The 14,262-nt window shown below is 39.2% G+C and overlaps 2 protein-coding genes across 2 annotated transcripts; one reads left to right on the forward strand and one right to left on the reverse strand.

Annotated features, from left to right (window-relative positions):
- Positions 1 to 7,288: 7,288 nt before the first annotated feature.
- LOC308361739 (glucose-induced degradation protein 4 homolog) lies at positions 7,289 to 10,674 on the reverse strand. The gene is made up of 6 exons (XM_080834174.1): positions 10,278 to 10,674; positions 9,717 to 9,776; positions 9,386 to 9,493; positions 8,747 to 8,848; positions 8,435 to 8,565; positions 7,289 to 7,987 (listed from the first exon to the last, which is right to left on the reverse strand). Exons 1-6 carry the CDS (start codon positions 10,428 to 10,430, stop codon positions 7,924 to 7,926), a joined length of 618 nt encoding a protein of 205 aa, XP_080690300.1. The 5' UTR covers positions 10,431 to 10,674; the 3' UTR covers positions 7,289 to 7,923.
- A 486-nt stretch (positions 10,675 to 11,160) lies between these two features.
- Positions 11,161 to 14,252, forward strand: atpaf2 (ATP synthase mitochondrial F1 complex assembly factor 2). The gene is made up of 8 exons (XM_080834996.1): positions 11,161 to 11,598; positions 11,770 to 11,814; positions 11,981 to 12,129; positions 12,229 to 12,326; positions 12,588 to 12,668; positions 12,938 to 13,050; positions 13,251 to 13,366; positions 13,524 to 14,252. Exons 1-8 carry the CDS (start codon positions 11,448 to 11,450, stop codon positions 13,659 to 13,661), a joined length of 891 nt encoding a protein of 296 aa, XP_080691122.1. The 5' UTR covers positions 11,161 to 11,447; the 3' UTR covers positions 13,662 to 14,252.
- The last annotated feature ends 10 nt before the right edge of the window (positions 14,253 to 14,262 follow it).

A 14,262-nucleotide genomic window follows, 5' to 3' on the forward strand; every position in this document is an offset into this window, starting at 1 on the left:
GCATACACAGTAAGTTTTTAATTGAAAGTTGATGGAATGATACAAATTAAAATGGTTAATAAAATGAAAGTAGAAATTGAGAAATAAAAAAAAAAACGAGGAGAGCAAAGTGGGAGGTGTATGCGCACCTGTGCATGTGCCTGGTCATTTGAACTGGTAAAACGATAATAATTGAATGCCTCTTCCATCTATGATTAATTGTTTGTAATTATTGTAAATATGTGAGAGCTGCAAGATCCCAGAATTTCCCCACGGGATTAATAAAGTATTTATCTATCTATCTATCTATCTATCTATCTATCTATCTATCTATCTATCTATCTATCTATCTATCTATCTATCTATCTATCTATCTATCTATCTATCTATCTATGTATCTATCTCTCTTATACTCATTAAGTTCCTTATTGCCTTGTTTTGTTTGTTAACACATAGTGTTTGCCTTGGAGGTGTGTTTGATAGTGATGGCTGCATTTCAGTCATGGCCTTACCCAGGACAAACAGAACGGGTAACATAATGTATGGGTCAGATATTAATATACATACAATGTATTGTATGTTCAAATTGCACTGGATTTTGAGTAAAGACTTACCATCCTTTGAGTCTTATAAATAGTGCTGGTCTTGAATTAGGGCTTTGCAATGTTTGTTTTTTTTCAAACAAGGAAACAATTAACTTTTCCAGTAAGCTGGAAGGATTGGTTATATTGAGGAAGCTATAATGTAGGCTTATCTCTTGGCCACAGGCTCACGTTTCTGCATATCTGAGAAGCAACTGAGACTTTAATACAATACATATCATATAGCCTATCTGTCTTCAGTGGCTGATATCAGTAACTGATATCATGATCATGAATGATCTTTTGTATTCTTTAGCTTGATGATCAACATTTTTATCATGACTAGATGTGATGCGTGCTTACTACGTACATAAGAAATATTTAGGCTATTGTTCACCTGCAGGGAAGCAGGTTTAAGTGTAGCTCACGCAGCACACGCAGCTCACTCAGTCTTCATCCTAACAAAGGTTCCTTGGGAAGCATTTAAAAAAAGTCAGGATACTGTGGGACTTTCTGCAGTTCAGAGAGTGTGTTTGATTTTTGCCATCCACCTCACAGTGTGATGAAAGGGTCATCAAGTACCCCCCCTCTGAGAAAGACCTCCACACAAGATAACTACCAGAGAGGAAACAAGAACAAATAACCATAATCCATTTCCTGGTTGTGGCCTTGCACAGACAGCATGGGTTGAACAGGGGGGATTCCTCTTGGTCAATTAGACCTGGTGAACTTTGTTTGCACAGAGATATTCAAACAAACCTGAAGCAAGATGGGCCGGGGTGGGGTTGGGGGTGGTCACTGGCAGTAAGTCGATGCGTGTAAATATTAACTGAGTTCCTGCAAAGGTCACAGAAGCCAGTGGGAATGATAAAGGAAGGGATATTTGTATTTCCTGTGTGTAAACATTAGGGCATCATACATTACAGCATCAGGAAATCAAAATTCAGACTAACAGAACATTTACTTTAGATTTGACTATATGTTTTAGAAATGTTTTTGCAGAATAACAGAACATTTACTTTAGATTTGACTATACGTTAACAAACAAGGCTGACTTCAGTTTTTATTGTCGCACAAACGGCACACAACAACAAACATGAGCATATTTAGGTGGCAACACAGGGCACACACACGCCGAGGTTGCAGTGAATTTACGTTAACAATTTATTGTCTGCTTTTATCCCATCCCTCCAGGACCCCAGGAGCAGTGGGCAACTTCTAGGCGCCCGGGGACCAAGTAAAGTGATCCGCCCGTCTTGGTCAGAGACGGACAGGAGAGTGGTCTGTTCTTCTGCATGCTTTTCTGTTGGGATTTGTAGTGGAGGAAACTCCTTGTGAACACCGGGAGAACATGCAAACTCCACACAGAAAGTCGATTCTAGGAGATAGCCCACCTGAGCACTGGAGGCCTGGGGAGAACCTACACCCCAGGACCAATGGCACCCCATGCAAGAATCGAACCCAGAACGTTCTTGCTGTGAGGCGGCAGTGCAAGCACCTGAGCCACCGTGCCAAACACGAAAAGTTTGTGCAGACTAACAAAACATTTACTTTAGATTTGACTATATGTTTTAGAAATGTTTGTGCAGACTAACAGAACAGTTAATTTAGATTTCACTATATGTTTTAGAAATGTTTGTGCAGACTAACAGAACATTTACTTTAGATTTCACTATATGTTTTAGAAATGTTCGTGCATCAGGGTGCATCTCACAAGTCATATAATACAAAAAAATGACCAAATACACAAAACATGATTGCCTGAAGAGCAAACCTTTTGATTTGATTTTTTTTGAAAAACCTCAAGAACATAACTCCTGGTACAAGGTTCTCTAATAAGATATAGGATCATGGAATGATTTGAATGCAGTATTTTTGAAAAAGTTGATAGGTATAAACATTGATCACCCTTCAATGCAATCCTTACAGTTTTTTGAATCCTCTTCTGTGACTATACACAATGGTCATCTTACACACAGCCACAGGGCTCTTGCCATAGCATGACCCCCGTGCTAGTCTACAAACTTGCACAAATTGTGACAAGACAGCATCTATCTTTTTTTTTTATCTCACCCACTGTGTACACCAGTGACAAATCTGGAATATGAATGAATGAGGATATGCAACCAGGATGTTTCCCGCTATAATGTGAGTTATGTTAAGTGTAAGGTTTACCAGTAAAAGCCGTCAGGGTGTGGAATTTCTATGCACTGATTTGATGGATGATAAGTACACATCTCTCCACCCCCCCAGACAGAGAGATGTAACCCAATGTGAAAATCTTCAGTGTCAATTTACACAGTGTCACTCGGTCACAGCAACATCATTTGTCTCCTTGGGAAGACTTGTTTCTAGACTGGTTCAATCAGTTTCAAATATGTATTAACTAAGCAGCATAGGAATCATGGCTGTTTCTTCACAGTATGGATTTTAAACTTCGTTGTAAATCCTAGCAAATTAGTAATGATAATAGAAATATTCATAATGTATCGGTTATTTTGTATCAGTCGCTTGTGTAATTTGCCAAATCATGCTGAGCAACGAATCATTGAAATTGCGCCGGTATTAGGGTTCAAAACACAAACATCACAAAAACAAATCGGACGACTTAAAAAAAAAAGGAAAAGTTGTGAATTGACCAATAAAACTAAACTAGCCTACTGAAAAACAATTTAACCGAAAAAGGAGAAACTTGCAAAAACGTCATATTATTTCACACCACATTTCAAAACACAGTAGCCTAATTGGCTTGCAACGCTTCGAGAGTCCATGTAATTTCTCCAATGGCAATCAATTGCGAGAAAGCAGGTGAATCTTTCAACCTATATTGACGTCATTATCATTTGTATTCACTTTTCGCCAAACCATGTTTTTAAAGTCTGATTTTATAGGTTAGAGGTCAGCCTACATTGTGCAAAAGCTGTTCAAGTTCAAGTTCAAGTGCATGATTCAGGTTCAGCATTTCTCTTTCTCTCTCCAGCCTAAATAAAAACCTCTCATTTCTGAGAGGCAATAAGTTTATAGGTTTTGTTGCAATTTTTAGTTTTGGTAGGGATTTCTGTGCAGACAAACCATTGCTATTGTAGGGAATTTGACACTACTGATGGTAATAATGTCCCATGTGCCTTTTGTAATTGTCAAATAATTATAATCATAATAATGATAATAAAGATAAAAATATTAACTATGAATCAATCCTTACTGCAAAGGGGGGTCGTAGGTTGTCAGTCGGGTTATGGGGTTGGTGCTGGGCGTCTGACATAACTGTTTCCTCCACAGCTAATAACATGTAAGACAATGCTGATGTAATCCTAAGTATTTAGAGTACATTACTCACCTTGAGTTATCTAATACGCAATACATTATGCCTACAAATGACATTAAGAAATTCGATTTTAATGACATTGTACTCTGTAATCAGTAGTCGAATGCAGTTTAATAGCAACCCTCCCAACACTAAGGGCAGGTTACTCAACTGATTTCTCGGATTGCAGAGAGGATATAGGAGAGAGGCCACTGTGTGGTTGCATATGACTCCGTAAGACATTGAATTTGTGTGGGTGATAGCCTGCTCAGACCTCTGCAAAAGGTTGCTTCTTGTCAGCTGTCAAATGAGACAATGGTGGGGTGAAGTCACCGTCCCAGACAGTGACTACTATTGTGATGTAACTCCCTGGTTGAGTTTCACCAGCACCCTGCAAGTGACTATTTTGAGAGAATGTGGTTATGAAGCCAAGACTAAATAAAAGTCCTATGACGCAGAGCTCTTGTTATATTTGAGAATTTGTGTAAGACTGTGATAAGAAGTCAAATACCTCTGGTCTCATTGCACAATACAGCATACACAGATAACCTAAAAGTTTTTTTTTTTTTTTTTTAATGAAAAGTATAATAAAATAATTAATTATAGATTAACCTCAATCTCCAAACCTGAATTAAAATTAGTGGAAAGGAAGGAACAATTTGTAAATAGATTTACAAGGGGGATAACCTATATTCCACTGTCATAACATTATTCTGTACCATTCTTCATGGACAATATATTAATATATCCAATTAATATTCCAAACATACTGGCATTTCCCAGTTAGTCTCTCATAGGGTTTCAAAAGCTAAAAAGCTTCTTCCATCTGCAGATCTCTTCTGAGACCAGTAAAAGAACCCAACCACAATATCTTTCTGAAATGCAGAGACCTCTCCTGTATTGACAAAAAAAAATATTACAATTTACACTAATAGTACATGGCACTTAGTGCATGAAATGAAAGAGCTTGCATTTAAATCAAGGAATAATCTGACAGTTATGAATCATACATTTTAGCTGATCCTTGTCAGTGGTCTTTTTAAAAGATGCGTGTCATTTCCCTGAGCACAACAGTGAGACAGGGATGTGTTATATCTCTGAACAAGACCAGACTTAGCTGATGGAGTTTTACATCATCAATAAATACAAATAATATATATAATAGATAAATATATTACCGCTAATAAATATATTCATGTTTTAAGGATGGATTTGACCAATGCACATTACTAACTAGCCCATTGTGTAATCGTAAAAGGAGGCTATAATGAGGATCCACAAATCGATTGTCCAAGCGTATTCGAGAACAGTTAGGATGGGTGGGATTTTAAGCATTTTGTGGGGAAACCACAGCGCTCCGCTACCTTTGAAGAGGGACCTTTCTGGAATCCTGCAGTGTTCTGACAAGGTGACGAGATGGAGGAATGTAACATGTCATCAAGTTCGCGTGTTTGGGTGCACCTCACGTTCCTGGCACCAGCCTTACCGTACTCCCTTTGCAGAGAAACAACGCCAGCACATGCCTCCACATCACGTTTCAGGTAGATGGGGGTGTGCAAAAAGCATGTGCAAACCAAAGGTGATACTCATGAGACGCTCTTTTGTGGAATGCCAATGGTAATAAATTAAGAAATAATGTTTTGCCCTTACCGGCAGAGACAGGTTTTTAGACCTCAAACGATGTGAAACATTTCCTGAACAGTTACTATTGCAATTTCTTTTATCCCATTAGCTGTGGAGCTACTTCTACAATCACCAAAATATGTTTACTTTTGTTAAAATTAAACTATTTAGTGTATTTTGAACTTCGAAGTATATACTTTGTAACATATACTTTCTCTCTGTGAGGACCGTGACGTGCAGGCCAAGACAGTGTCTCCATCCTAAGGTATCAACAAAAATTGGCTGATTCCACTGAGACATTAATCGTGTTATTGAGTCAGTGGAATCATACCCAGTCTCATCGCATGTCGGAACCAATAATAAAAGAACAATACAAGGTTGACAGTTTCCTTCACGTGTTAAGGTATCGTTTATCAGGTATTTTTTTCATTTCTCATTGTTCTCAATAGGCCTCACACTCTCACTGGTATCATCTTTCCTAAGATAAAATGGCACAAGATCAAGCATTCACCAAATACATACCAATGGGTTAAAGTTTCTGAACTAGTTTGCTTTCTTTCCCATTCATCATCACCTGGTTATATTTCATGACTAGAGAGCCCTCTTGTGTCTGATTGGCATAAGCCTCACTCAAAGTTTTTTTAATTTATTTTTTCACACCCCTGGTCTCTATTCCTTATTTCTCTTACTCTCCATGTTGGCAGGGCTATCACGACTTACTGAACCCCCTTCAGTGTGTACTAAAGTGAATGTACAACGACAAAGGAGTATCTCTGGCATGGCCTTGTCTGGTGATACACTTTGGCTCCAACAAACAAAATTCAAACATTTGTTTCACTCAGATGGCCTTTCTATACTAGTGTGGGCTATAAAAGGACACACAATCGGTATGCTTCATCATCTGTTAACAGTCCCACCGTGAGATACAGAACAACTTTTGCTATGAAGTTCTTGACATGTTGTAGCTCAAACCAGATATGCGGTCAGACAGTGACCGTCCCTGATTACACTTTTGTGTAAACAGGAGCTGCAGGAAGAGAGCTTAGGATAATAAAGAAAGCCCATTACGCTCACATTCACCCACCACAAACACCAAACATGAACACAACACCCTGTGTTTAGATATTGTTTACTCCATATAGTTTTTTTTTGTTCTTTCTCTCTCATTCTTTGCCACACCACAACTCTTGCATCAAGCACACACACACACACACACATTCTCATTTTATCATTTGGAGAGTTTTAATAACATGGCACCTTTTGTAGGATAAGCTCTGTGGCAAAGTGGTGCCTCCAAAGGCAAGTAGACAAAATATCTCTTTCCGTGTGAGTAAAGGTAAGACATTGAGTACTACTCTTTACATAATAAAATCTCGTGGTGAAGTATCTATGAAACTCTTTGACATGGAGGCAGAAAGCTACTGCTATGTTGCATAGTTAGAAATGTTAGGAGATGTGAATATTTTTCCATGTTTTTTTGTTTTTGTTTTTGAACGGAGTAAGGGGGAAACTGAGAAGGAGCCGTGAGCCGAGTTAAGGTGTCATGAAAAGCACAATGTGCTTGTAGCAGCTACACAACAGCATCTCTCAACTACATCTCAGCACCCACACCTCCTTGCCTCCAAATATCATACACCATCTCGATTTCTCTCTCTTTCTCTTTATCCCTCTGTTCACACTCTCGCACACACACACAAACGCACGCACATAACTGATCTTCTATAATCAGTCAGAGCTCACGCCACAAATTAGTCATTGTCTCTCTTGCATAATCGTGCAAACACAATAATGAGTCCTTAGCAAAAAAGCAATACTGTCAAATATCAATGAAACCACTAAACCTCCTTCCTTCCTGACAATCCTTAATATAATCAATCAATCAATCATCAATCTTTATCTCTAGAGGCATTGGCAACCCAACAGACACACAGGATCATGGGACAATAATCAGTGTGCCAAATCAGTCTCTCTCATCAAGCTAAAAAGTAAATAAAAGTCCACTCCAGCCACTGGCAAAGTTTGAGGCAACCCCCCGGCCTCTTGTTTCTGTTGAAAAGTCCATGAGCACAAGCCACAGCGATGAAGAGTTTTCCAGAAAGGAAATCAGTTTCATCAAAATAAAATAAAAAACAGACATTTAAAACCACACGAGGAAGCAGTCACAGGTGGCGCCACCTTCTGCCCATCCCCAGTGCCAGGGAGAGAGAGAGACGCTGCAGATCAGAGCTCCACACTGGCACGCTTCCACAGACTGTCTGTCTGTCAGTCGGTCGGCCTGTCAGTCTGCCGTCCTCTACATAAAAAACAGTCTCGGGCGGCGCACTGCCATGCTGCATTGGGTAGCTAAAATTCCAGTCCCTTTCCTCCACCTCGCCCAAGAGTCACTGAAAGGCTGCAGCCTCAAGTCAGTCTGTGCTGGAGGAGCCCGGGCCGGGGTCACCGGAACTCATAAATGGCCGCACTGTGTTCGGGGACGTGGGTGAGGTTCAGTGACTGATACCTGTGGCCAAAAAAACAGAAACAATGTAAACATTGCTAGCAGGTGAGAGATCACTGTAAATGTAAAGCATTTCTATCGCCGTAATTGATACATTTTTGTGGATATAGAAATAATACCCTCCTTCTTCACTAAACACTAAAATGAATGAACATCTGCACTAAATTGAGCATACTCTGAATATATTACTCCTTATATGTTCGCACTAAATGGAACACGGACAGTCAGTATTATTTAAATAAATGTTCATAGTAAAACTGTTTATGCTGAATACTACTTGTCATGAATCTGCACCAGTGCACCCACCACCCTCCCAAAAAAAAAATTACCTTTTAAACAATCTACTTGTTTCCAATGATCCAGTTGATGAATCCAACCAATTTCATGGTGACCCTTATCACTTTGGCAAAGTATAGCTGGTCTCCAGAGCAACATAAAAACACCACTCACCATTCTGAACTTCTGTGGTAGTAGTAACCCTCTATGGTGGCTGTGGATTTCTGGAAGCAGATGTAGTAGAAGCCAGCAAATGAGGCACCACTGATGTCTTTGATTGTGTGATCTGGAACCAGGAACTGTTCCTGCAAACGGGATGTGTAAGACAGGCAGGTATTCAGACATGACTGCTTCTATGCACCATTACGAACAGCGGCATTGTCATAAGATGGCAGTGCTAAACAGTAAGGGGACAGATTAAGAACATATTCCAGATTTCCTACTTAGCATTTAATGAATTCAGAGTCCTTCGAAGCTTCATCCTACCTTCCATCTCATGAAGATGTAGTCGCTATTCTTTAGCTCCTCATAGTCAAAGTCATCCGAGTTGAAGGTTTTTGCATACTGGTAAAAGGCTTGGAACTTGCCCTGATAAGGGTAGAGATTTTTTATGGAACAATTGTAAAAGGACATGTACATTACATACAAGTTAGGTACAATCCAAGCAAATGGCAGATAAGGAAAAAACATTGGAAGAAAAGCAAAGCAGCCTGGAAAAATATGAGCCATTTCATAGGACGTTCCACAGAATTGTTTAAAGGAAAACCAAATGAAATTGAAACATAATAACGATGTCATTGTTGTGCAGGGTCTGTGCAGATCACAAATCATGTATGTATATGTATATTATGTATATTCTTTTACGTCTCCTCTACACTCTACTTAACTATACTTCTTAGCTGCTTTATCACCTTTCCCCTTTAACACAACCTCAAATCTGCTATTTTTAACTGTGCAGTATTGTGATTGCAAAAGTCAAAACCAAGAGTCATGACCATTAATTGCAAAACTTCTATGTATATAAATGTAACCCTAGCTAAATGTGTGAGACACGTTACCTGGTACTACTATGTTGGTACTACTATGTAGTAATTATCTCTGCTCCAAGGCAACCAGCGTTCTTACCCAGTGTTTCCTGTCTACATCTTCATCAGCATCCCATTTCCGTGTCAGAAATGGACGCTTCATGCTGATGATCTCCCCAGCAAAGAATGTTGTCAGCATTGGGTACTCCTGCATGACATAGAGGTGATCAGTATTCATGTGTAGACATCTAGCAGCTTTGTAAGAAATATTTGTTAAATAGAACCACTGGCAGAACAAAGCACTGTGGTCAATAAAGAGCAGGCTCAATTGTGCATGATGACTAGTAATATCAATGACCAATCAAACACCTTATCACCATAAAGTTCTAAACTGTGATGTCATGGCTAACCCTACTTATCTTCTAACCTACCTCTGTTAGTCCTTTTATCTTCAGGTACCCGCATAAATAAGAATCTTCTATGGTAACATGCTGAAAGAGAAATCAGAAATCAACATTGGTTACGGCCGTGTAATAGCTAGTATTTCTATGTTGTGCTACTGGCATCTCATGCGTAGACAGTAATGTTCGTTGCTGTACTTGGGGGAGAAAGAACAAGATTTTGGTCGGAATTAAAGTTATCAAACGTCAACGAGTCAGTAAATTGGAATATCTGCTCAATGTGCAATTGCATTTTCATGAACCCCTGTCAACGCAGCTGTCAAAATTGAATGTACCATGTCTGACGTGAGACACCTAAACCCTATTAAATTGCGCGAAAGGAGAGTTACCGACAGAGGCAGGTACACGAGTTAACATTTGACACCAAGAAGAAGCTGGCTCATGGATTTCCCTGCTGTCAAATTTCGTCTGGTTGGTGCTAAGTGCTGAGCAGACATGACATTCCATAATGTCAGTGTGCGCTCTGGCAGAAGCTATCCTAGCAAAACAACGCAAGGGTAGGCTTTTTGCTAATGGAAAGATCAACGTTACCTGTAAAACAACCTCAACGTCATAGGAATTCCCTTTGCTCTTCTGATATCCACGGAATTTGGAACCGCTGTACAGTAGCGATGTAATTACACCGGGCTGTTGTGTGTTGATAGGGGGAGGAGGGATAAGCGAGGCCGAGGACATGAAGGCCATGGAGGTGTTGCTAGAGTGGCCAGCACAGACCGGCTTTACAGTCAGGACACAAAACACTAGCCGCTATAGTTACGCGTCCAGTTGATGTTGAGGATTAACGCACTATGAAGGACTAAGAAAGATCTTACCTATATAAAATTCAACTAAAATATGCTGTTTGTTCACCAAGTTACGTAGTCCCGAGTTGGGAAATGGGCGAACCCCAACGCAACGCCATAAGGCAGCATGTATCTTCCTTATTAGACGAAGGAGTTCACTGCTTCAAAGAATTCGCTCTTGATTGGTTTATTTTCCGAAATGCTTCTTGGGAACTCTAGGTACTGTAGTTTTTTTGCCTCTGTCTCGCTTTCTGTCAAATATATTTTGACAGTTCTGGGATGTTGTTGTCATTGGGTTTACCAGAAACTGTACACCCCATAATTCTGAGCATTGTTGTTCATTAGTGTCTGTAACACTTAATTGAGGTTTTTTTTATATAAATGATAGTTGTCCTTATTTGTGATTCGGTTTAAAGGAATTAAAAATAAGCAGAATAAAAATATCTTCTAATATGGGTGTAATTTATTGAAATATTATATGAATTTAAAAACGATCTAAAAGAAACTAGTATTTTAAAATGACACATTTTGTTAAGGTCCCCTTGAATTGTAAAATGAACTGCTAGATTAACTACAGTTCCCATGGTCAAGCTATGATGTCAAGTTGACACGCTTTCATATCCGGAAGGTCACAAGCATGGCTTCTCGGAGGTGACTGTTGCTGCATACTTCTTGTGAATGCAATGTTGTTGTCAAGATTTAAATTAAGTCAAGTGGTATTTTGTGATTTACCGTGAGCATTCACAGTAAAGAAATGCTTAATTGAACTCTCCGCTAGTTTTTGGTCAGGAAATTGGCAAGCTAAATAGCACAAACTGGTTAGCTAGCTACGCAGTGCTGCAAGGGCAATTGAAACATAGTTAGCTGGCAAGCTAGCTGCAGTATCTCTGTTGGTTCATTCTCATAGGAAATCTCTTTTATGAATCATTGCATAATGCTGCGAAGTCTTGTTGCATTGCATTGTCGGATCGGCCAAACAGTTCTGCCCCGTCAACGACATCATATTCAGCGACACCAGAGTCTCATCACCGACCTGCAGAATGCAAGATGCTCTAGCACGGCATTAACAGGTAATCTATCATGATTACACAAATTACCAGCTGAAAGATAGAGGATGCATATCATATTTATAAACATACTCAAACAAGACCAATTTGATCTGTATAGCAATAAAAACACGCAGCGATGGCTCTAACTTCTGAGCACTTTCACATACACTTTATTATTCCTACTATCCACAGAGCGGAGGAAATTCTACAAAGATGTCAGTATTTCTCAAGGCGAAGGTTAGTACAGTAACGTCAAAGTAAATTATAGTGTCATCCAAATAGAGAATAAATTACAGTCAAATCATGTAAGGGCAGTATCTATGCAGCTGAGGGGGAACATTGGAAAATGCTGTTGTCTCAGACTGTTCTGTTTGTATTTCTTCTGCATTGGCCCTGCCCTCAGGTGGCTTGTATGAGATCAGTCTAGACCGGCGGAAGCTGAAAACCCCAGGAGGCAAACTCTTCACTGTACCAAACGAAGCCCTTGCAATAGCTGTGGCAACAGAGTGGGATGCTCAAAAGGATACACTCAAGTTCTACACCATGCACTTAGTAAGACCGGTCAACACAAGCACATATGATACGTGGTTTACATTCTGTAATGCACCTTCTCTGCTGCATACTTCATTATAAGTGCTGTTTTTTTTATAGACAACTCTGTGTAACACAGCCTTGGACAACCCTACCCATCGTGACAAAGACCAGATGATCACAGCAGCCCTGAAGTTCCTGGAGACAGACACTATATGGTAAATTCAGATTCAGTGTTGGGTCTTTTATTCCAAAGGATATTATTGATTGGTATAGGATTGTATACAGGATATGTTAAGTTCCTTCTGCATTTTACATCTCGTCATCAGTTTCTTTGTATTCAAAATGTCAATGTTTTGAACTGGGTTTAGCATTAAGGACTGATATGCTATGTGTTGATACAACCTTAGAGAAGGCATGATGTTACCTGTGTTGATAAATGAACATGTATGGGGCTGGTTTCTGTTGCTGTGATTTAGCTACAGAGTTGAGGAACCTTCAGCCCTGGTTGAGCTTCAGAAACATGAATGGGACCCAGTGATGGAGTGGATTGAGAAGCGGTAAACAATTTTTTTGTCCTATAATTGACAGTGGCTTTGGCCTATATAACCATAAACTATCACATATTCCTTTTGTTTAGCATCTTTCAAAAAAAAGAAACTCTCATCCAGTCTCATTTGAAATGTATTGATCTGCATAAGGTCCGCATAAGAAAAATATTGTCTGAATTGATCACCCTCATTAAAAATGTAAGAGTTGTGTAAGATCAATCAAAATGTTTCTTCCAAATTGACCTTGATAAATATCAAATTATGTTTTGTCATTTTAGCTATGATGTAGTTATTGGTTCATCGTCAAATATAATGGGTCCAGAAATCCCAAAGGAGACAAATGACACTTTCCGTCAGCATCTCGGCTCCTATAACTTCTGGGCATTGACAGGTTGGTTCAGCTCCCCAATGAATTGCACTGACGTTAATATGCCATAAGAGGGCGCAATAATAACTGTAAAGAATGTCCATGTTGTCACACCCTGTGAGTTTGTGTTATATCAACCATATTAGATAAATTCTTAATGGTTTACTCTGACTTTCCAAATAACAATATGGGGATAAATAGAATTACTTTCATGCCACTTCTAGGCCTGGAATATGTGATCACCCAGCTGAAGTCTGTAATCTTGTCCTTTGGGATGATTGACCGACACCTGACAGTGGAGCAGGCAGTGCTCCTGTCGCGCTTGGAAGAGGAGTATCAGGTATTCTATGTTGTTTACTATTTATCATTTATTTGGCTCTGTTCTCCGAGACCTTTTCTGTTTATAACCTTTGAATTTAAGCAAAACAGGAAAACGTGTTACTGTACAGGAATTCCAGTACAGTAGAATGTCCTCACAGTTCCCCTCTTCTCCACAGATCGGGTTCTGGGGCAATGTTGAATGGGCACATGATTATGACATGTATGAGCTACGAGCGCGCACGGCTGCCGGCGCGCTGTTCGTCCACTTGGCTTCTGAGAGCTCCACAGTCAAACGCAAACTCCTACAGGACTGAGCAGCTCCGTGCTTTGCTGTGGGTTGAAATAGTAACAGAATTGTAATGGCAACTATTGTAAATAAAGTGAGTTGGTTCCAAAAGTGATATAGTCCAATTGCAATGTTGTAGTCTTTAATTTGTTACTCTTCTTTTGTGTAATAGAATAGTACTAGTTGAGAATAGTTTTTGTTATTTTGTCCTGCAGTTTTTGCAAAACAGAAGAATTCATCATTTTAAAAGAATGAGAAGTTTTGAAGACGTTCACCCATGTTTTGGATCATAACACACTGGCAGAACATTTCCAGTTTACAGCCATAACAGTCTTTTCTGATTTGAGTGGATTGACATGATCTGTTTTCCTGAAAACATATTATGTTTGTTTAAGATTACTGAAAGTGATTCTCTTAAGACAAATATTAATTTTGCGTTTCAATGTTAATTTTCACTCCCAGACAAGTTTGAAAGGACAATAAGGGAGTGCAATATTTTTTAAAGAGGTGTGTCCAAAATTAAATGTGATAAAAATAATATCTTATCAGAAATGATAACACAACCAGAGTGATATATCCAAGAAATAAAAGATATACGACCTGTATTTTCAATGTAAAATATGCCTTCC

The sequence above is a fragment of the Sprattus sprattus genome (genome assembly GCF_963457725.1).
Source record: "Sprattus sprattus genome assembly, chromosome: 3".
Classification (NCBI taxonomy): domain Eukaryota; kingdom Metazoa; phylum Chordata; class Actinopteri; order Clupeiformes; family Clupeidae; genus Sprattus; species Sprattus sprattus.